The sequence below is a fragment of the Odocoileus virginianus genome, chromosome 34, assembly GCF_023699985.2.
Source record: "Odocoileus virginianus isolate 20LAN1187 ecotype Illinois chromosome 34, Ovbor_1.2, whole genome shotgun sequence".
NCBI classification, from domain to species: Eukaryota; Metazoa; Chordata; class Mammalia; order Artiodactyla; family Cervidae; genus Odocoileus; species Odocoileus virginianus.
Genome location: NC_069707.1, coordinates 5590693 through 5612152, shown reverse-complemented (window position 1 = coordinate 5612152; position 21460 = coordinate 5590693). Strand labels below are relative to the sequence as shown.

At 40.4% G+C, this 21460-nt stretch overlaps 2 protein-coding genes across 4 annotated transcripts in view; one reads left to right on the top strand and one right to left on the bottom strand.

The window, feature by feature from the left end:
* The window catches only part of PRKN (parkin RBR E3 ubiquitin protein ligase), a 1209190-nt gene extending 1188960 nt beyond the window's left edge, over positions 1 to 20230 (bottom strand). The window contains exon 1 of the mRNA XM_070461506.1: positions 20109 to 20230. The gene's annotated coding sequence lies outside the window, so the exon portion shown is untranslated. The remainder of the gene's footprint in view (positions 1 to 20108) is intronic.
* A 174-nt stretch (positions 20231 to 20404) lies between these two features.
* Positions 20405 to 21460, top strand: part of PACRG (parkin coregulated) — a 513183-nt gene continuing 512127 nt past the window's right edge. Inside the window, exon 1 of one of the 3 annotated variants that reach the window (XM_070461507.1) lies at positions 20405 to 20867. In XM_070461507.1, coding sequence (XP_070317608.1) covers positions 20712 to 20867 — 156 coding nt within the window. In that variant the 5' untranslated portion in view covers positions 20405 to 20711. The remainder of the gene's footprint in view (positions 20868 to 21460) is intronic. The other 2 variants (XM_070461509.1, XM_070461508.1) reach the window with 2 other exon arrangements.

Below are 21460 nucleotides of genomic sequence, written 5' to 3'. Positions count from 1 at the left end.
ACTGTTGACAAGTGAGAGATGTTTAACTCCTTAAATGAGCTTTCCTAATGAATCAGAGTCAGAGAAAAGCTTCATTGCCTATACATTGTTGATTGATATCTAGGAGGACTATAAAACCATAAAGGCATATTAAAAACCAACTTTTAAAATCATTTAGGTAAAAATTAAATGATCCAAATTACGCTTAATATTTGGCATATCTTAAGATTTTACATAAATTTCAGTATTTTCTACATAATGGATTACTAGGAAAATCTTATTTTAACATTTTATTTGTCAACTAAGAAATGTTCAACCTTTCTCTAGAATTTCCACAAAACAGACTTTAGTATTAGTATTAGACTCTTTATTATCAAAAAGAAAAAATTTGAAAAGCAGCGTTTAGAATATTTCTGACATGTTTGAGAAATCTAATGAAAGATCAACTATAACACAATGAAATAAATCTTTGTGCTTTTTAAAATAAACTTTAGTACATGTACAAAATTTATTAAGGTGTTATTTTTACTACATTGAACTTTACCATTTTATATTCGTTCCTTGTCCCTAATTCACGTTAACTCATAGCTATACTGTTCAGTTCTGTATTTCAAATCTTGTGGGTAAAACCAAAACAGATTCACATTTCTAAATACCTGGAAAAGAGAAAACCAGCAAATTCCCAGCAGCAGGGCTATGTGCATGAAACATAATATAAACCAGTTTTTTTTTGTTTTTTTTTTTTCCTGTATCTTTCACACATACCAACTGTCTACTTTAAGAATGTTTTCAGGCGCTGGGCTAAGAACTTCCTATTTAATCCTGGAGCCCTCCACGGAGGTAGATAACATTATCTCCACTTTACAGATGAGGAAGGCAGGGCTTCCAGAGGCTCCTGTTTCACAATCACACAGACGGGAACGAGCAGCGCCCCTCGATAAACTGAGACGACCAGGATCTGAGACAGCAGTGGCCACAACATAGAGGCAGCCCTTCTGCCTAGAGGCCACAGACAGTGTTGGGAGGAAGAGAGGTTTGCTTCATAATCAAACCCCTTACTTAGGAGTTCAGGCTTCCCAGGTGGAGCTGGTGGTAAAGAAACCGTCTGCCAATGCAGGAGACCTAAGAGACACAGGTTCGAATCCCTGGGCCAGAAGATCCCCTGGAGAAGGGCGTGGTGACCCACTCCAGTATTCTTGCCTGAGAAATCCCCATGGACAGAGGAGCCTGGTGGGCTACAGTTTCTAGGGTCGTAAAGAGTCAGACACAACTGAAGCGACTTAGCACGCACATACTTCAAGAGTTCAGCAAGGCCTTGGGATGGATAAATTTGGGACAAAGATTCACAGTCTTTACCTGATATCCTCTTTAGTTAGTATCAGAGAGAGGGACTGAAGAGCTTAAAAACAGAGAATCTGAAACAGTGAGAGCAAAGGGTGAGGACAGTGCCCACCCAGGCTCTCAGAACTAACAGAACTGCCTGGCCCAGCAGTGCCCTCCACCTGGGCAGAAGGGACCCAGTACCACCAGGTGCTGGCAGACCTCAGGAGGCTGTGGCCAGAAGGGGGAGTACCCCAGGAGGGATGCTGGAGAAACGGACTCTTCTAACATCCTTTAGGAAACCAGAGTCTCTGTATCTGCATTCCTCCCCATGTACAAATCCTACCATTTCTTCTCCCGAACTCCCTGGGAGAGTGAGCCTCTGCAATGAAACTAGATCATGAGCAGCCAGCTTCAGTCTACTCAGGTTTCCAATAAAATAATTAGATACACGAATGCTTCGGGCTATTCTAGACCCTACATCAAAGCTCACTGGACTAGTTTGCTAAACGGACACACCTGAAAATGTTTTAGAAGCAATGCACTCTGAGTTCCAAATATGACGCCTTCAAAATCAGCTAAGAAATTTTAGTCAAGCTATTTTATAAATATTTGTGAATGTGTATAAACGTGTTCTGAATAGAAAAAAAAAAAAAAGCTAGATTTGATTTCCTCATTGGCAAACTAGAGGTCACCGAGGGCCATTTCATGAAGAATATTAAATTATTATATGTGAATGGGCCTGGTAGAATCTAGCACCAGTGGGTGCTCAAAGATGATATTTGAATTGCAAAACAAAAGGACTTCATATTTTATTTATACTGCAAAAATCTATCAAGAAAAAAGTATTCTCATTAACCACTTTTAAACTATATCAAATAATTGTATTTACCAAGAGTATACAGATTTATATTGGAAAACAAAAACATACTGGGAACTGAAGCGTTTCAAAGGTAAAGATGTACTTCACGTTATCACTTTGTAATGTTCCTTTGTTTATTCTTTTATTTGCTATCTTCAACAACAAAAATGAAAAATGTTAAAATAAAAAGGGACTTTTCAACAAGTTCTAGAAATTATCTTCCAGTTTTTTAATGTCTGTTATGGAAGCCCTCCACACCAGCCATATCCAAGCTTGCTGTCCGACAAGCACTGACAGGGTGTTTGTGGTGGGACCTGGGGAGCAGCTGTGTGCAGAAGTGGGGCCAGGGGTCAGGCCCTCACTTAGCTGCCCCCTCCCCTGGCCAGCCTTTAAGTGATACCCTTGAAAACTCTTTCCTCACTAAAAGGAACATGGTTCTAGAAACAGCTATATAGCAATATCATTTGCACTCATAATTGTATAGATGGAAACTTTTAGGCTACAGGGCCAGTTCAAATATTCTGGAACCCAGATCCCACTGACTTGACCAGAAACACCCTTAATCAAGTCGAATCTGGTAGTACTTTAAGAACTCATGCTCCAGGGTATAAAATCTGCATACCCCTCTTCTGTATTGCCATTTAATGAGCAGTATCAAACCTCTCGGAGGCAAGGAACTGGCTTTTTTGAGTGCTTCCCTCAAAATAATGAGGTTTGGAGAACAGCTGTCAGTCATGGAAAGGCATCAAATGCTGTATGATGACCTCCTGAAACCTTATTCCAAAAGAAAATTGGAGATTAAAATAATACAGCTAACCACTTATAAAGTTTACAAGATTCTTATCTGCTCTGAAAACATGAAAAGAATCAAATTATCTTCTTGGCCAGAGAAACTCGGGTTCTGTTTTTAAGGCCCCACTCTGCAACCCTCAGTCAGCCCTGTAGGAAGGTAATTCCCAGGGCTAGAGGGATAGACCCTGCGGCCTCTCAGAAGTAAACGCAGAGAGCTAAATTAAGGTGCTCAGACAGGCATGCACAGGTTGTGCAGAGCTTAGCTGTTTGACTCCTGTGGATTCTAGAGCAGAACACTAAACACTTGGGTTTTTCAGAGAGCAGCAGAAACACTGCTTTCTCAGTCTTCCCCTCCAGCTCCTGCTAATCAACGGGAGTCACACAGCTAACAATCTCATGCGAGGGACTTAAAATGCAAGCTTTAATGATATTTCATTGTAGTGTCCTTGTACCCCAACGTGTTTATTATCTGTTTTCATTTTACCTGTGTTAGAGAGAGAGAGCCCATAGCAGGAAAACTGCTCTTGTGAGAAAGAAGGACATAAAATTCAAGCGATGAATTAAAGAGGCAAATGAAGGAACTCTTTTCCTTTATTAGAAATAGAAGAAACAGATTGTGCTGGTCTCCCGAGGGCCCACAGCCGCGCTGCGTGGAATTCAGCCAGCTTCAGTCACAGAGCTCACTCAGGAGTTTTGCTCTGTGAAAAGAGGAAGCCAGATGGGCTATTTACTTTCAACAAGATAATTCTGGAGGAAATTGTTGTAAGTCAAAGCAACTTTTCAGCTTCATCTGCTATTTTAGCCTCTCAACTAGATTCAGGAGGCAGGCAGGGAGGGTTCTGTTAGTGAGGAAATAGAGGAGACCTGGAACGGGAATTGGGGAAACAGAAGAGGGCGCAGTGTGAACGTGGGCGGTGGTGTTATCCAAGTACAGCAGCTCCACAGACACGCCACCTGGGCTCACATCCTCATTCCACCAGCCACTCACTCTAACCCTGGGCCAGCAGCCTCGGCCCCAGAGCCCCAGTGTCCTCCTGGGCATCCCGGGGACCACATGGGCCACAGGATGGTGTGAAGATTAAATGGCATAACGCAGGTACACCACTTAAAATATAACACACAACACAGCTCTCAGTAAACACTGGGAATTATTTTTCTCCATGTCACTATCTCTTCCATTTACAAAATATAAACGATCTATCATATACATGCATATGTATATATAGGTAGGTGTATGTGACTATATTCTTAAGAGCATAGTAAGAGTGAAATCTTATATTAATCTACCGATCATACTTGATGAAATCTGTATATGTAAAAACAACCTCTCTCTTATTTTGCTGTCACAGGGAAAGAGTAATATAATCCAGATAATTTTATCCTTGGGTCAAGAATTTTAAATGGGTTTTTCTACATAAAATTACTTCTTTAAGAAAAGCAACTGTGAAAAGAATATAAAAAAGCTCATTAAATTGTGTGTTAGAATTCTCATAAATATAAAAGATGCTTCCTAACCAAGAAAGCAAAGTTTTCTCCATCAAGCAGTAAATAATGGCTACTGGGATGGAAAAGTCATCTAACAGCCACATTTTTAGGATATATGACATATAAATAGTGTTTGTTAAGCAAAAACTAAAACTATTCAGGTTAAGTTACAGAGTCGCTAAGCATCCAAGTTAACCTACCTTTTTTTTTACACTTATGATATTTTTAATGATAACTGATAATTCTAAGATAATAAAAGATACTTTCTGAATGATGCAATATACAATTACATTCAGTCTACTATTTTTACCACGGCAGGAGAAAGGAATACATTTTTAGAAAGATCATTCAACACGAAGGACTAAAATAAACAGATTTAGTTTCACTTGGTTATCTTTGGATTCATTTTGAGAAAACCACAAATATTCCATTTTAATTTGTTTATATTAAAGAAACAGCATCACTATTTTTTGGTAATACATTCTCCTCCTGAAGGGGAAAATAACCCAAAGAAATGATCAATTTATGGGTTCAGACAGGACAAATACAAGAGCACATATTTTAAGACTAAAAAGTCTAACAAGATTTGTTACTACATTTAGTTTTCTGTATACTTAGTGACAATCCAGCTGTGCTCCAAGTAAACAAAATAAGTGAGAAGGTTCACTTCTGCTTGCAGTAATAGTGGTGGATGTTTCACGCTTTGTAAACAGTCATCAGGTCATCATCTGCAACGCAAAGCCACTGCATGCCTGGCATTCACCTGGGCCATATCACATTCCCCTGGGCCATATCTGAGCAAAGGGAACTGGTGCCAATAGGACAACATGTATGCAACGTGCTGTGCCATGAGTAACGAGGTCCTCTGTCGCTGACCCATGAGTCTTTTGTCTTCTGACAGCATCCACGATACATTAACTGGCTAACTTATTACATTTTAAGTAAAGAAAGTGCTGCACTCAATATGCCAGCAAATTTGGAAAACTCAGCAGTGGCCACAGGACTGGAAAAGGTCAGTTTTCATTCCAACCTCAAAGAAAGGAAATGCCAAAGAATGCTCAAACTACCACACAATTGCACTCATCTCACACGCTAGCAAATAATGCTCAAAATTCTCCAAGCCAGGCTTCAACAATATGTGAACCGTGAATTTCCAGATGTTCAAGCTGGTTTTAGAAAAGACAGAGGAACCAGAGATCAAATTGCCAACATCCACTGGATCATCGGAAAAGCAACAGAGTTCCAGAAAAACATCTATTTCTGCTTCATTGACGATACCAAAGCCTTTGACTGTGTGGATCACCACAAACTGCAGAAAATTCTGAAAGAGATGGGAATACGAGACCACCTGTCCTGCCTCTTGAGAAATCTGTATGCAGGTCAAGAAGCAACAGTTAGAATTGGACATGGAACAACAGACTGGTTCCAAATAGGAAAAGGAGTACATCAAGGCTGTATATTGTCACCCTGCTTATTTAACTTATACGTAGAGTACATCATAAGAAACACTGGGCTGGATGAAGCACAAGCTGGAATCAAGATTGCTGGGAGAAATATCAATAACCTCAGATATGCAGATAGCACCACCCTTATGGCAGAAAGCGAAGAAGAAATAAAGAGCCTCTTGATGAAAATGAAAGAGGAGAGTGAAAAAGTTGGCTTAAAGCTCAGCATTCAGAAAACTAAGATCATGGCATCCAGTCCCATCACTTCACGGCAAATAGATGGGGAAACAGTGGGTGACTTTATTTTCTTGGGCTCCAAAATCACTGCAGATGATGACTGCAGCCATGAAATTAAAAGACGCCTGCTCCTTGGAAGGAAAGTTATGATCAACCAGACAGCATATTAAAAAGCAGAGACATTACTTTGCCAACAAAGGTCCGTCTAGTCAAGGCTATGGTTTTTCCAGTAGGCATGTATGGATGTGAGAGTTGGACTATAAAGAAACCTGAATGCCGAAGAATTGATGCTTTTGAACTGTGCTGTTGGAGAAGACTCTTGAGAGTCCCTTGGACTGCAAGGAGATCCAACCAGTCAATCCTAGGGAAAATCAGTCCTGACTATTCATTGGAAGGACTGATGCTGAAGCTGAAACTCCATTATTTTGGCCACCTGATGCGAAGAACTGACTCATTTAAAAAGACCCTGATGCTGGGAAAGACTGAGGGCAGGAGGAGAAGGGGACGACAGAGGATGAGATGGTTGGATGGCATCAGTGACTCAATGGACATGAGTTTGAGCAAGGTCCGGGAGTTGGTGATGGACAGGGAGGCCTGGCATGCTGCAGTCCATGGGGTCACAAAGAACTGCACACAACTCAGTGACTGAACTGAACTGAACTGAGAGTAACTATCAATTCCCAGATCCAACATGCTTATTTCTGGCTAGAACCACTCATGATACTTGATATAAAGCCCAGCTAGGGCAACCATCCCCACACTTAATGTTCCAGTACGAACTTATGTAGATGTTCTAGTGTTGAAGCTACTCATCCTAGATTCTTTGACAGAAGCAATAAAAAATTATTAACATGAGAATGTAAAAACCAGGGTCATTTCTGTACCTTCTAGAATCTAAACCTATGAGTTCTTCTATTGGGCCTCAACATAAAATTAAAATGTTACCCTTCAGTTCCACTTCCCCCACAGCAAAACTCCTATGAAGCAAAACCATTAATACCACAACACAGAACTTCAGTGTGAAGAAGAAAAGTATTAAGTATATGAGACAGTCACAGTCTAGTTTGGGGGAAGAGAGAATTGAGATATGGCCAAGATGGGGAAGCAAATGAATAAGGAGTGCTACTAGCCACAAACAATATATATACACATTTTTTTTTTATTCTAAGCCTCATTTTCCAAAGTACCATCAATCAACTGACAAACAATAAGCCTACACTCATGGAGGCAGAAAAATAGCTAGGAGACCATTATTTATAAAATTAAGGCCATAATTTATAAATTAACAATGGGGAGGGAAATCAGGAAAAGTTGCAAGAGTCAGGGAATAAAAGAGTTGAGAAATATTTTAATTTCCATTGTCAAAATGTCTACACAAGCAAAGTATGTAAGGTTCAACATTCACCTTCAGAAATGTAAAAAAAAAAAGAAAAGAAGAGAAAATTCAAGTTTCACTTAGTGTTTTGTGTATGACAGCGCCAAAGACCTGTCTATTAATTATTGTGTGTGTGCTCAGTTGCTTAGTTGTTATCTGACTCTTTGTGACCCCATGGACTGTAGCCCGCCAGGCTCCTCTGTCCATGGGATTCTCCAAGCAAGAACACTGGGGTGGGTTGTCATTTCCTCCTCCAGGGAATCTTCCCGACCCAGGAATCAAACCCACGTCTCCTGCACTGGCAGGTGGATGCTTTATCACTGAGGCACCAGGCACCCTATTATCTAGTACTTTCTGTTAAAAGCAAAGGAACAACTTGAAAAAGAGGGTGAAATAATAATTTAGAAGCAGAGTTATAAATGTAGTTTAATTTCTAGACTTCTGTCTGCATATCATATATGATCAATAAATATTCTAGATTTACTGCTTTACAATGTATATACATTTTTAAAATGTGCTTCAAATTAGGAAAATCCACATTATTTAAGAAAGTAACTTCATATTCACTTCTCTCCATAATTCATTAAAAATAAAAATAAATGGTTTTTGAGAATAACCACAGACATGAGTTTGATGGATGACCATTTCTCTGCCCACCCACTGTGAGCCATGAGGAAAAGGTAGATATGTTTATTCATAGAGTTCTGTATTCTCATGGATAACTGATGTTGCTGGCATATGCTGTTACTTAATTACACTGAGGCAGAATAAATGCCTGATGCAAAGCCACTGCTGGAGTTGTGCTCGCTTACTATAAACAGATACAAATATTTTGAGGAGAGTTAAAAAGGCAGCTTAAAACTCAACATTCAAAAAACTAACATCATGGCATCCGGTCCCATCACATCATGGGAAATAGATGGGGAAACAGTAGAAACAGTGACAGACTTTATTTTCTTGGGCTCCAAAATCACTGCAGATGGTGACTAGAGCCATGAAATTAAAAGACACTTGCTCCTTGGGAGAAAAGCTATGATCAACCTGGACAGCATATTAAAAAGCAGAGACATTACTTTACCGAGAAAGGTCTGTCTAGTCACAGCTATGGCTTTTCTAGTAGTCAGGTATGGATGTGAGAGTTGGACTATAAAGAAAGCTGAATGCCAAAGAATTGATGCTTTTGAACTGTGGTGTTGGAGAAGACTCTTGAGAGTCCCCTGGACTGCAAGGAGATCCAACCAGTCACTCCTAAGGGAAATCAGTCCTGACTATTCATTGGAAGGACTGATGTTGCAGCTGAAGTTCCAGTACTTTGGCCACTTGATGCAAAGAACTGACTCACTGGAAGAGACCCTGCTGATGGGAAAGAATGAAGGCAGGAGGAGAAGGGGACAACAGAGGAGGAGATGGTTGGATGGCATCACCAACTCGATGAACATGAATTGGAGCAAGGTCCGGGAGTTGGTGATGGACAGGGAAACCTAGTGGGCTGTAGTCCCTAGGGTCACAAACAGTTGGACATAACTGAGCAACTGAACGGAACTGAACTACCCACATTTTAAAAAGGTTAAAATTTAAACCTATCTCATAAATAATATGAAAGAACATCTTTAGAATAATTCTGAAAAAAAAAAAATCCAGCTTCATTTCTTTGTTCTAAAACTAGGACTTTTGTGTCATCCAGGGTCTCTGTCCAGTGGACTTGAGGAGGAGGTGAGTGAATACTCTAGGTAGAAGACTGTATAGATCACCTCAGAGTCAGTCAAACACAAAGAGCTCACAAACAAATCCATTTTTCCTATTAAAAACTCCCTCAGAATAATTAAAATGAATTCCCACTCAAATTAAATTGCCTTGTAGTTTTGTGTGCAAGGCTTTAGACATTATAAACACTCCTTGACTTTGGCCTGCCAGGTCTCCTCAATCAATCATGCAGTAGCCTAAAATTAAATTGAAATGATTGGATCAAGGAAAATCAAATTTTTTAACATTTAGGTTCAGTAATGTGATTATGAAGCTTTTAGTGATATTGTAATTACTTTGAAGCTTCGAGCATATGTTTCTACTGAGAGTATTCCATGGAGAAAAGCTGCATTAAGGAAACAAGTAAATACAGACCCCAATGATGCAAAAATAAATTTGTTGTAAAGCTAAAAAAGCTAAAGGTTGGAAAAGAGACAATGCACTCATGTAATTTATACTCTAAACATCTTGTGTAGAGTAACCACTTTAAAATCCTAGCTCGTTCCAGAATTAAAATAATGTAATGGCCTCCCTCTAAGGGCAAGCATTAAAGAAGCAATAAAGAGAAACAACAGTAAAGGACAGGGTAAAAAAAAAAAAAGTTATTGCCCTGTGCAAGCTACAATTTTTTGCACAGAAAATGTGACAGACTAAAATTTCTCTCTCAAAATTAATGAACCATTGTCTCAGAATCTGAGATGCTTTAATACACTTAGTCATTACTAAAGTAAAAAGCCAAAAGAGTTACTACCCTATTTATTAATGTTTTCATCCATTCCAACACTCACTCAGATTATGCTGGGTTTGGGGACTACAAGATAAATAAGGTAACATGGTCAAGGCAAATAGGAAGGGTGACTGGAGAAGGCAAAATGAGAGACAAGACAATAGTGTGCTCTCCATTTCTCCTCTGATTCATACTTTCATACACCCAAGAATTATTTACTATGTATGAAGCATACATAATATAATTGAAACATCCTCCTTTCCTCAAGAATAAGGCAGGTAAATAAACACATAACATTAAAATGGAATGATTTAGGTCTTCAAAGTTCAACAGGAGAATGATTCCATCAAATAATCTGTAAACACAGATTTTTGGAAGGATTTGTCTATTCTGATTATATCAAGGCATAGCTAATCATCTGAATCACTTAAAGATCCAACATAGGAAGCGGTGCATTGGACTCACACCATTTAATTTGGCTGATGTCAATTTTATTCACGTTCAGCCACTGGTTCTCCTATTTTCTCTGTCACAGAGGCGGCCTGACTCACAATGTCCACCCGCCACTGACCACGGCAAGCTTTACTGTTTGCTTCCTCTGCCCAAATGGGCCTTACGAGTTAACACAGTGTCCACTTGTTGCAGACATGCTACTCTTTACTAAACTGGGACAGACCGGATCCCTACTGCTGTAATTCCTGTGTCAGTCAAAAGTAAATGAGGGAGACAACATGACCTTGCTGCCAAAGCTTTCTAAAAATAAGCTGAAGAGGCCCATTCTTAACATTAAGACCTAATGGTTCCTCATTACTTATAAAACAAAACCTGAATTTTCCCAACAGGCCCTGCCCTTCCTCCCCTGATTGTTCTTCCCTTCTTATGCTCTATCCTTGTCCATCCCACTTCCTCTGCGCAGCACGTCCCCTCCAGACTCTGCTTTCAAGTCCCCAAGCCCTCTGGTTTGAGGTCAGCTCAAATACCACCTCTGCTCTGGAGGTCCCCCAGCTTTATCACACAAATACACGCTTCCATTATAGCTTCTGCTGTGGCTGATCATTACTTTATCCGAGTACATAGCATCTTCAAGAAATCATGACTTCCTCACTTCATTACGGAGATTCGGAGGTGTCTCAGGTCATAACTTAGGGTCTCAATAAAAGTTTGTTGATGTGAACATTTATTTTCTTCTTTTATCCAATAAAAATGAACTCTTGATTTCTTATAAATCAAATTCTGCATCTATTTAATAAATGTATTTCATACTTCCTCTAGAGTTTCTCCTAACAATGTATAATGGAATATTTTCCAAATACTTCAGCTGAAACTGCCTCATGAAACCCAAATTCCACACAAATATCTTTTTAAAAATGAACCAAATTAAGTTTGATTCTTTTCTTGCCTTTCATAACTTTACTGGGATTTATATAAAACTTCTGTGTATTTCCAACCTAGCCTGATTAGTTACTATTTACAACGGCAGTTCAGTTCAGTTCAGTTCAGTCGCTCAGTCGTGTCCGACTCTTTGCAACCCCATGAATCCAACACACGGGAGCACTGAGTGTCTAACATTTGCAGTGAACTGGCGAATCAAAAATCAAAATGTACAGAAAAGGGCTATTTGCTCCCGCTTTGCCTGATCATGTGCTGTTGCATGGAGTCATATTTCCTGTCAAAAGCATAATAAAGCTTCCCCTGCTCTACAGGATACAAATGAGCAGCCTGGTACAGCAAATCACCCAGATGCAATTCACCATTTCAGTCCTGGAGTGTGGCCACATGTTCTTTTGTCACCTGGGAAAACTACCTTGAAAAGTGAGTTATGTCCTTGGCCAGCTTTATCAACTAGTCCACACATACAGACACACACACACACACACACACGCGCGCTCACACAATGCTAGATTCCCCATGTGTAACATTATTGTAGCGCCACTAAATGACCCCAGAAAAGGAAAAATCAAGTAACATAGCTGTCAATGCAATGTCCTGTATCGGTCATCCTTAGTTCATAAGAAGACACTTTAAAATCAGATTTCAAATGGTGAAGGCTTTAATGGTGACTGTGGTAGGCTGGACAGACCACCTCAATGTCTCCATATGCTAATTCCTAAAACCTGTGTGACCTTGTATGGCAAAAGGATCTATTAAATTAAGGATCTTGAGATGGGAGGTTATCCTAGTGATTCCTAAATGTAACCACAACCCTCTTAAAAGGGGAAGACAAAGGGAGATCTGACTACAGTGAGAGAGAAGGCACGACCCATAGAATAGAGACAGAGGGAGGCAACCGGGAGTCGTGGAGCCAGCAGCCTGGACAAGTGGCAGAGGACTCGCCACAGAAGCTTCCAGAAGGAATGAGACCTGCTAACACCTAGAGTTTAGCTCTTTAAAACTCATTTTGGACACATGACCTCCAGAACTGTAAGAGAATACATCTGTGTTGTTTTAAGCCACCAAACTCCTGCTAACTTGTTACAGCAGCAACAAGAAGCTAATACAGTGTTTGAGTCACACCTCAATGGTATACAATACTACCGAAAAAACCTAGTGAAATTATGGTACTCATATTTGTTTTTCTGGAAACACTGCTTTTTTGACCAGAACTTGAAACTACTAGAAGTACGCTACCATGGCTAATTTATTTGACAATTTGTCACAAAAGTATAACCAGTTCTATACATATTTTAATCAATGATACATCTGTCCTATCCTTAAGCCTAGGTTTGTAACAGTTACTGTATTTTATTCTATTTCCAAAATACTTAATGCTGAAGATCTGAAAAAACACAGAAAACCATAATTAAAAAAAAAAATCCGAGGACCCAAAGGTAATAATTTTGAGGTACACATCCCAGGATTTTTACATATATAAATGGCACCTAATGCTCTAGCTTTCATTTATGGTAAGAAAGCTCTTACAATAATTTTTTAAAAAATCTTTTTTAACTATCAAAGAATTTGCAAATATTTATCAGTCTTAGATCATTAATGTTGATCATCCTGTTATCATCATTTGTTGAGAACAAAAAAACAATCATGTCATTCCAGAAACCAGACCTCAAGTGGCATTTTCACCTTCCTCTAATGTCACAAGCATAAGCTGTATTCTACTGAGCATAAAATGATTAAATTGGGTACAGAAGTCAGAAGAGATATCTAATAAATTTATACATGAATAACTGTGACAACAATAACTGGACTCAACAGAGAAGTTCTTTATATGTTAGACCCCCAACACAAATAATTCCAAAACTTCCCCTCAATCCCTACCCTCCAAAACAGAGTTATAAAATGTGCTTCAGTGCTGCATAGTACCCAACAATTGCCAGTGTATAATGGCGAGGATACAGACCCAGTGTGAAACTCTAGCATCACACACTATGAAAAAGATGATTTGATGCCTTTCTTGAAATCAAGTTGATGGGAAAAAGAAAATCAATACACTTGATAAGAAACTCTGTAAGCAAAAACAAACGCACACACACACACACACACACACACACACACACACACACGAAATAAAAAAGAAGAAAACCCTAGAGAGGACGACAATAAGGGAAGAAATTCCCTTACCTACCACTAACTGGGCATGTTACCAGTTCCTCAATGAACAATAGTAGGAAGTAAATGTCAGACCTCCACTATATATCACTTCCTATTTATATCATGTAACTCTGTCCAAACTGACTGCACAATAAAACACATACAATTCCCACCCAACACTATGAATTCAGGCAATCATTTAAAAACATCTTTCGAGAGTGTCACACAGATAACCAGACTTAGTGGATGCCAATGACATGTGCAGTCCACATCTGCTTGTGATCAGCATCCCGGAAAGGCAGCAACTCAGATCAAGCTGCCCCAGTTGAGCTTAAATCTGAACCTCTCACTGCATGAGGACTCACCAGGAAACTGGAAAGGACTTCCAGCCAGCATTCAAGGGCAGAGAACACCAAGAGAATGAATTATTATTCTTGAGACTTTATATTTCTCCAGACAAGTAAGCCTAACTCCTGCCCTGTCCTCAAGCCTGCCCAAGGTTCTTCACTCCCCAGAACTCTGACTCAGGGGGAAAAAAAGTAATCAGGACCATATTACCCTGAAAGCAAAATGCAGAGGCTGGGCCCATGAGTAGTTCAGTTTTACTGCAGACAACTCCAGAGAGAGAGACAGAGAGAGAGAGAGAGAGAGAGAGAGAGAGAGAGAGAGAAAGTCCAGGGGAGGAGCCACGGCAGGGCTGGTCTCTTTAGTCACAGGATTCCTGACCCAACCCTTAGGAACACTTGTATAACCAGCCAAGCCCTGTGGAAAGCCCAGAGGCGAACAAGGAAAGAGCTCACCTCTTTAATTAGTTAGACAGCAGCCGCTTCTGTGAGCGCTGACAGAATCAAAGAACGTGGGGAAGAAGAAAATGAGGGGATAGACCAAGGGGAGTACAAATGGGTGATAAAAGCAAAGGTTTCCCTCAGAAACACACACATCCCAAACCTCGTCCTCTTTCTCCACGTTACTAATACAAGGTGAATCTCGGGTGTCTCTTCCCTTTCTTCCCATGTTCTGGAAAATGAATCTACTCTGAACAATAAGCTTAAAAAATGACTATATAGTTGCAGAGGGGTTCATCTCACGTGATGTTATTTACACACTGAAACTTCAAAAAGCATTTAATTGTAGGGATAACTGGTACATTCACCAAATACAGGGATAAATAAAGACCATGTTTCAACTGGAACACTAATATTAGTTTCCTAATCACTACTATTTTCCTGTCCTAACTTGATAAGGGTCAGGGCTTAAGGGACAGGGAAGGTTTGTATATACTGTATATAGAGATTTTTCTCTCTCTGATGCTAAGGTCTCTAATGTTATCCTTTATGGGAAACCCTATTCAAATCTTACAGTAAGAGTCAACTTGGGAAATCATCAAGAACTCATCAATACTCTTAAAAATACAAATGTTCTAACATGGTCTCAATACATGGGCCAAGCATATAAGTAAATAAGCCTGGAAGGTGAGCTGCAACATAAATCTGTGTCTTTAATATCACAAAACTTAAGAGAGAAGCCATTCAGATTACTACAAAGAAGCATTTAAAATGAGTTCACTAAATTCAAATTAAAACAGAAACACTATATAAGCAATGGGCCACAATTAACAGCTGAAGAAAACAGCAGGTAAGAAACAATTTCCATTGATCAAAAAAATAAAAACTAACAAAATAAAGTATTCTGCACTGAAATAGTTTTCATGAATATGAAACATTATCAAGTAAGAACTTTTTTTTCTGAATTTTTCAAAGAGGTTTGGAGGTAGAAATGGATTTGCATATCTTAATACAAAGTGCTTTCACTGAATCATTTTCAAGCAATGAAGCCAGGAGGTTTAAAAAAAAAAAAAAATGCAGACTTCAAAAAACCCTTAGAAATAGTTCCAAAGTTGAAAAGGGCACAGAGTCATCATTTTTGATTCTTTGGACCCAAAGAAGAACTGTACATAATTACAAGAAATCTGTGCAAAAATGGAGAACTTCTTTTGTGACACAATTGTACATCATCAGTAACAGCTGTCAGCCTACTTTGGGGACTGAGATGTAGGGTTGCTTCTCATCTAAAATTATTGAAATGGCAGAGCAAGAGACAATACACAGTATATTTAACTGAAATATAAATTCTGAGGCTTTAAAATTCACCACATACAAGCTTTAAAACTTAACACGCAGACTTGTGGCCAAACAGTACAGTCAGACCATACATTCAAGATGGCTTTTTTCCTGTTTTTTTTTTTTTGTTAACTCATGTATCCCTGGCACCCAGAACAGTACTGGGCACACAGTAGACACTCAATTACTGAATCTGCTGTCATAGAAATAAAGCATGATGAAGTGAGAAGTGAAGGGGTTTTCTTCTTAAATTCATTTGAAAAATTAAAATATATTGTTTCTCATCTATCAGAAAGGCAAAAATATTTTATGCTACTCGGGGGCAACGTGGACATGCACAAATGCTGTTGGTGGGGGCAGGGACACACGGACAGTTGTGCACTCCATGCACTGTTTAAAGGCAGTAAGTTTAGGGTGGGGACGGGGCAGGGAGAGAGGGCAAACCCAGTAGGTGCTTTGCTGTGGAGAGCTGGGTCAGTTCTGGGGAGGATGTCTTTCTGTAATTTCTTCAGATCACAGGAGTAGGATAGCTCTTTGCTGCCTTGCTATGGTGGACAGAAGTGTAAAACACTGTGACTTCTTTTAAACAATTTGGAAATACCTAGCAAAACTCAAAATCTACAAACCTTTCTTTTTTAAATATGTATTTAGTTATTTGGCTGTGCTGGGTTTCAGTGTGGCGTGGGATCCGTGGTCTTCACTGAGGCACGCCGCATGTGAGATTTAGTTCCCTGACCAGGGATGGAACCCAGGCCGCCTGCACTGGGAATGCGGAGTCTTAGCCACTGGACCACCAGGGAAGCCCCTCTACAAACCTTTTAACTGGAAAATCCACTCAGAGGTTGTAATATTCTTACTTTACATTTATAAGCTTACATATGCAAATAAAATGATATGGACACAAACACTCCTAATGACAGCAACTGTCTATAAACCTACTGTATGCTCATTTATTGGAGACTATCTACATAATTTATGGATATCCATTAAATATTAGACAGGAATAACTGTAGGGTCGATCTGCACACACAGATTCATAAGTTTTCTAAGAGATGTTAAATTAAACAAAGTACAAAAAAGGTTGTTCTAATTATTTTTTTTTTTAGATCACTAAAAATCATTTTTAAGACATTGAGTTTGAATTTCAATATTGGCAACATAATTATATATATGTATTTCCATGCACGTTAGGGCTTCCCCGGTGGCTCAGTGGTAAAGAATCCACCTGCAATGCAGGATCCACGGGAGACCTGGATTCAAGCCCTGGGTCAGGAAGGTCCCCTGGAGGACAGCATGGCAGCCCACTCCAGGATTCCTGCCTGGAGAATCCCATGGACAGAGGAGCCTGGAGGGCTACAGTCCATGGGGTAACAGAGAGTCGGACACGACTGAAGTGACTTAGCACGCACACACTCCTGTACTGGGTGTGCATGAGTACAGCTGATACTACTGAAATACCCAAATTTAGTTCAATACAACATACATATAGGATACCACAAATGTCACTATTAAAACAGTTTTAAACACAAAACACTGTTAATTTTAAAAGGGTGAAATATAATTTTAAGAGAAATGTCAAAATCTATATTTTTTTCTTAGTTGAATTTTCTTAAGCTTTTTATTCTGGTTAACATTATCTTAAAGTCCTCTCCATATTTCTCAAAAAACAATAATTTTTCACCTACTTAAGTTGTTTCTGTAGCTGTCTGAGTCAGGGCATTTAGCATTATTAATCATAATCTAACTGGGACATGTAGTACTTTTGAAACAGTCTCTGTGCCAAGAAAGAATCTTGAGTTTTGAGAAAGTAAAGGAAGATAATTTTATTGGTAGTGAGGAAATCAATTGGCCTCACTTTTATTCTACCAAGAAATGCAACTTTTGGTTTTCCTTAAAAATGAGCTGGGATTTAAAATAAAATAGAAATGGAGCCTGCCAGGCTCCTCTGTCCATGGGATTCTCCAGGCAAGGATACTGGAGTGGGTTGCCATTTCCTCCTCCAGGGATTCTTTCTGACCCAGGGATCTAAAGTACATCTCTTATGTCTCCTGCATTGGCAGGCAGGTTCTTTACCACTAGCACCACCTGAGTAGCACACGTCTTTAAACAAAAAATAAAATCATCTCCATATATAAATTAATGTATATTTTTAATCTTCAGAACATCACTGGATATAGACTATAATGCCTTTCCTGGCTCCAAAGTTTAAACAGAAACAGGAAACTCATCACTCCAAGACCTTCCTTCAATTGCTCCCACTTTTACTTACTTTTGGCATTATTCAACACAACCAAGTCCAAAACTGGCAGTTAAGATTTTTATTACAATATACCCACTAACAGAATTAGGCAATGCAACTAGTTGAGTAGCTGTACAGAATAATTTATTGTCCACTGTCCACATGGTTTTAACATGTAAAGTATTTTTCTCGGGAGAGAACATGGATTATTTATAATATACTTATTATTTATAGAATTATTTAAAATTAAGTTGTTTATAATTAAGAATTATATATAATATACTTATTTGCACCATGTAAAACAATAGCTGGAGTATGAGAAACAACACTTTTAAAACACCACCTTATATTCTCCATGGCACTACCAGTTATTAATAAATGTCTAATCATCAGATCTAAAGATAATACTCTTCCTTCTTGTGTCTGTAAATCCCAAACTAAACTGCCTAAACACAGCTCATTCTAACAAAATAATTTATATAATCATTGGTTAGAGAACAATTCAGAATTAACTGATGACTTTTAGATCTTAAATTCTTGCCTTTACATAGCTTTGCGTTCGTGTGTGCTAGGTTGCTTCAGTCATATCCAATTCTTTGCGACCATATGGACTGTAGCCCACCAGGCTCCTTTGTCCATGGGATTCTCCAGGCATGAATACTGGAGTGGGTTTCCATGCCCTCCTCCAGGGGATCTTCCCAAGCCAGGGACAGAACCTGTGTCTCGTATATCTCCTGCACAGGGAGTCCGGTTCTTTACCACTAGTACCACTGGGGAAGCCCCTATATAGCTTTATTGTAAATTTATTTCTTTTAGAATTATCCATGTACCAGATTATGTTGAATTAAAATAAAATCCATACAACTGTCTTCAAGACAACGTGTAGACTATTTTTTTCCTGTAAAATATGGACAGCATGAATTTTGGAAATTTTCATATTTTTCTGATTCAGTTTAGATTTGTGTTAGAAAATGAATCTTTTGTAATTGTCACCTAAAAAGGCTCAAATTATTCACAAAAACTTACATATTTTCTTAATTAGATAACCCATTCATCAGAAACCACATCGTGTTAGAAATGTGAAAAATGGGACAACATCCTTAGGTTTTACATTGTTGCAAACAGTGTCAGTTAGCTGGCATATTCCTCCTAGTGTTGGATAGAATGTTGCAGATTTTAACATTAGTCTAATAAATAACTGATGTAAGAAGAGTTTATCAGTATGTAGAAACTTACATACTTTTTAAAAATCACCTTCCATCTTCTTGGAAAAACTACAGTTGACTTCACAAGCACTTGAGGCAATCAAAAGTGCTTTAAATGGCATCCAGTCAATAATAACACCACCCCCCCTCAAAAAAACTCACCAAACCAATTAACACACAGTCTAGAGGAAATCTGTCATAATAAACTCCCCAAGGAGCAATGTTTTGTAATCACACCGTACGTTTCCACTAATTTTCAAAGATAAACCTTTAATTTTTGGCTTAACAATCTTGGAAAAGGGGGACTCTTCCAGTCTTCTTTACTATAGTGTTTATAAGCAATTCTAACAGCCACTTCCAAATCTTTATTCACAAAAATGCAGCTAGATCATTCTGCATATATATATACATAAAGATTTATACATTTTTAAAAGGTTGTTGCATAATGAACCGTAAATTCATTATGCTGGAAGTTTTAATCCTTGCTCTCATTCACTATTAATTATTCTTTCATTTCAGACCTCCAAAGAGATTACCTAGAAGACAAAAATCCAAGAGAGTAAGAAGTTCAAATACACCTGCCCGAATTTGTTTGACCTCAAGCACGATCACCAGGCACCGGTCTATTCAAGAGTTCAGCGCTTCGCTACGGTTTCCCTTCAAGAGTTCCCCGGACAGTGTGGGTCCCCCACCCCGTCGTCAAGGGGGAAGACAGCCCTTCAGGGCGCCCCGAATTGGCGCGGAAAGAGGGGGTTCCCCACGGACGCCCGCGCTCGAGCGGGCGGTGCGCTCGCCCAGGGCCCGCGGGACGCAGCCTTCTCCTCAAGAGGCCCCCCGGAGAAGGCGTCTCCGGGGGGAAGCCTGGCAAGGCGGGCGCGGGCGGGGCTTGGGAACAGATACACATGTCTTCTGGGGAGCCGGCGGCGCGGGCTGAGGGGAGCGCCGACACCGCCACCGGCCACTGACAGCGGGCACCCCGGGGTCCCCGCCGGGCGGGGCGGCGCAGAGACTCTGTACCTGGCAGGTACCCACGTACCTATCATGGCCACTGGGCAGGCGGACGCGGCCCGCCAGGCGAGCAGGACCCCACTCGCACCCGGGCGCCCGCCTGCGCCTCACGCGAGCGGCGCTCCGCGGTTAAATCGTCCGAGACGCCCCTCCCCCTCCTCCCCCGGCGCCCGGCCCTCGGAACGCGCACGCGCGAACGGCACGCCGCCCGCGGCCTTCTGGGAGTCGTAGTTTTCACTCGTTAAGTACCGCCTCGGGTCGGTAGCCGCCCGCCGCCCGCCTCCAACCTCCCGCCCTTCCGGCCTGAGGCCCAGGAAACGTGTACATCACCGGGAGGCGGGGCCATCCGGCCTCAGTGTTGACGCGTCGCTTAGCAACCGGGAGGGTTACCTTTGGAAGCTTGTGGCAGCTCTGGCCTCGGCCCTGCCCTCTTCCTGCCCCTTCCCTCCCCTCAACTCCCTGCACCTAGGAGCTGCCAAACATCTGGATCGACCACTGCTACGAAGGGGTTGAATTTCTACCATTAACGCGCCTTTTTCCATTTTTTTTCCCCCGACCTCCTTCTCACATCCATAAATCTCACTGACTCTTTTACTACACGTTGTATGAGAACAAGACATTTCCTAGGAAGATGGTGGCAGAAAAAGAGACCCTGAGCTTAAACAAATGCCCAGCCAAGCTGCCGACGAGGACCAAGCTCCTGGCACAGCAGCCGCTCCCGGTGCACCAGCCTCACTCCCTGGTTTCTGAGGGCTTCACAGTCAAAGCCATGATGAAAAACTCAGTCGTAAGTGATCTTCCCGAATCGAATGCACTCTCTCCCAGTCAGGGGACCCCAGGTTGCAGAGGTTGGCTGGCCCTAGGATGGATTCTGAGCCCCGTGTTCTGGGTGGTCTTCGCCCAAAATGGCAATTTATTCGGCCAGTAGCAGACGGTGCCCAACAGAGTGTGGAGGTCCAGGCTGGGATGTTAGAAGGGGTCTGGGGCAACTGATGAACTGTGCCCGTTTCTAAGCACCTTCCTAATAACTCAGGGCTTCTAGACCACCTGAATTTATCCTTCAGCTATATACACAAAGAAAGATCCCCTTTATTTCCTAAACTAGCCCCACTCAGAAAAGCGACTTAGAGAAGGAGAGGGCTTAGAAATCGAACTCCCTTGCAAAATTAACTCATTAACAATAAGATATTTCATCAATTCAACCTAGACATTTTAAGAATATCCTAGCATTTTTACTAACAAGATTCTCACGAAAAGGCATGTTAGAGTACTGAGAAGCAACTTATTAAGAAGTCTGTTTCCAAATAGACCTTTTAAACCTTTAATTTTAAAACATGCAAGATTCGATGCAAATACTTCTGATTATTAATACAATTCATA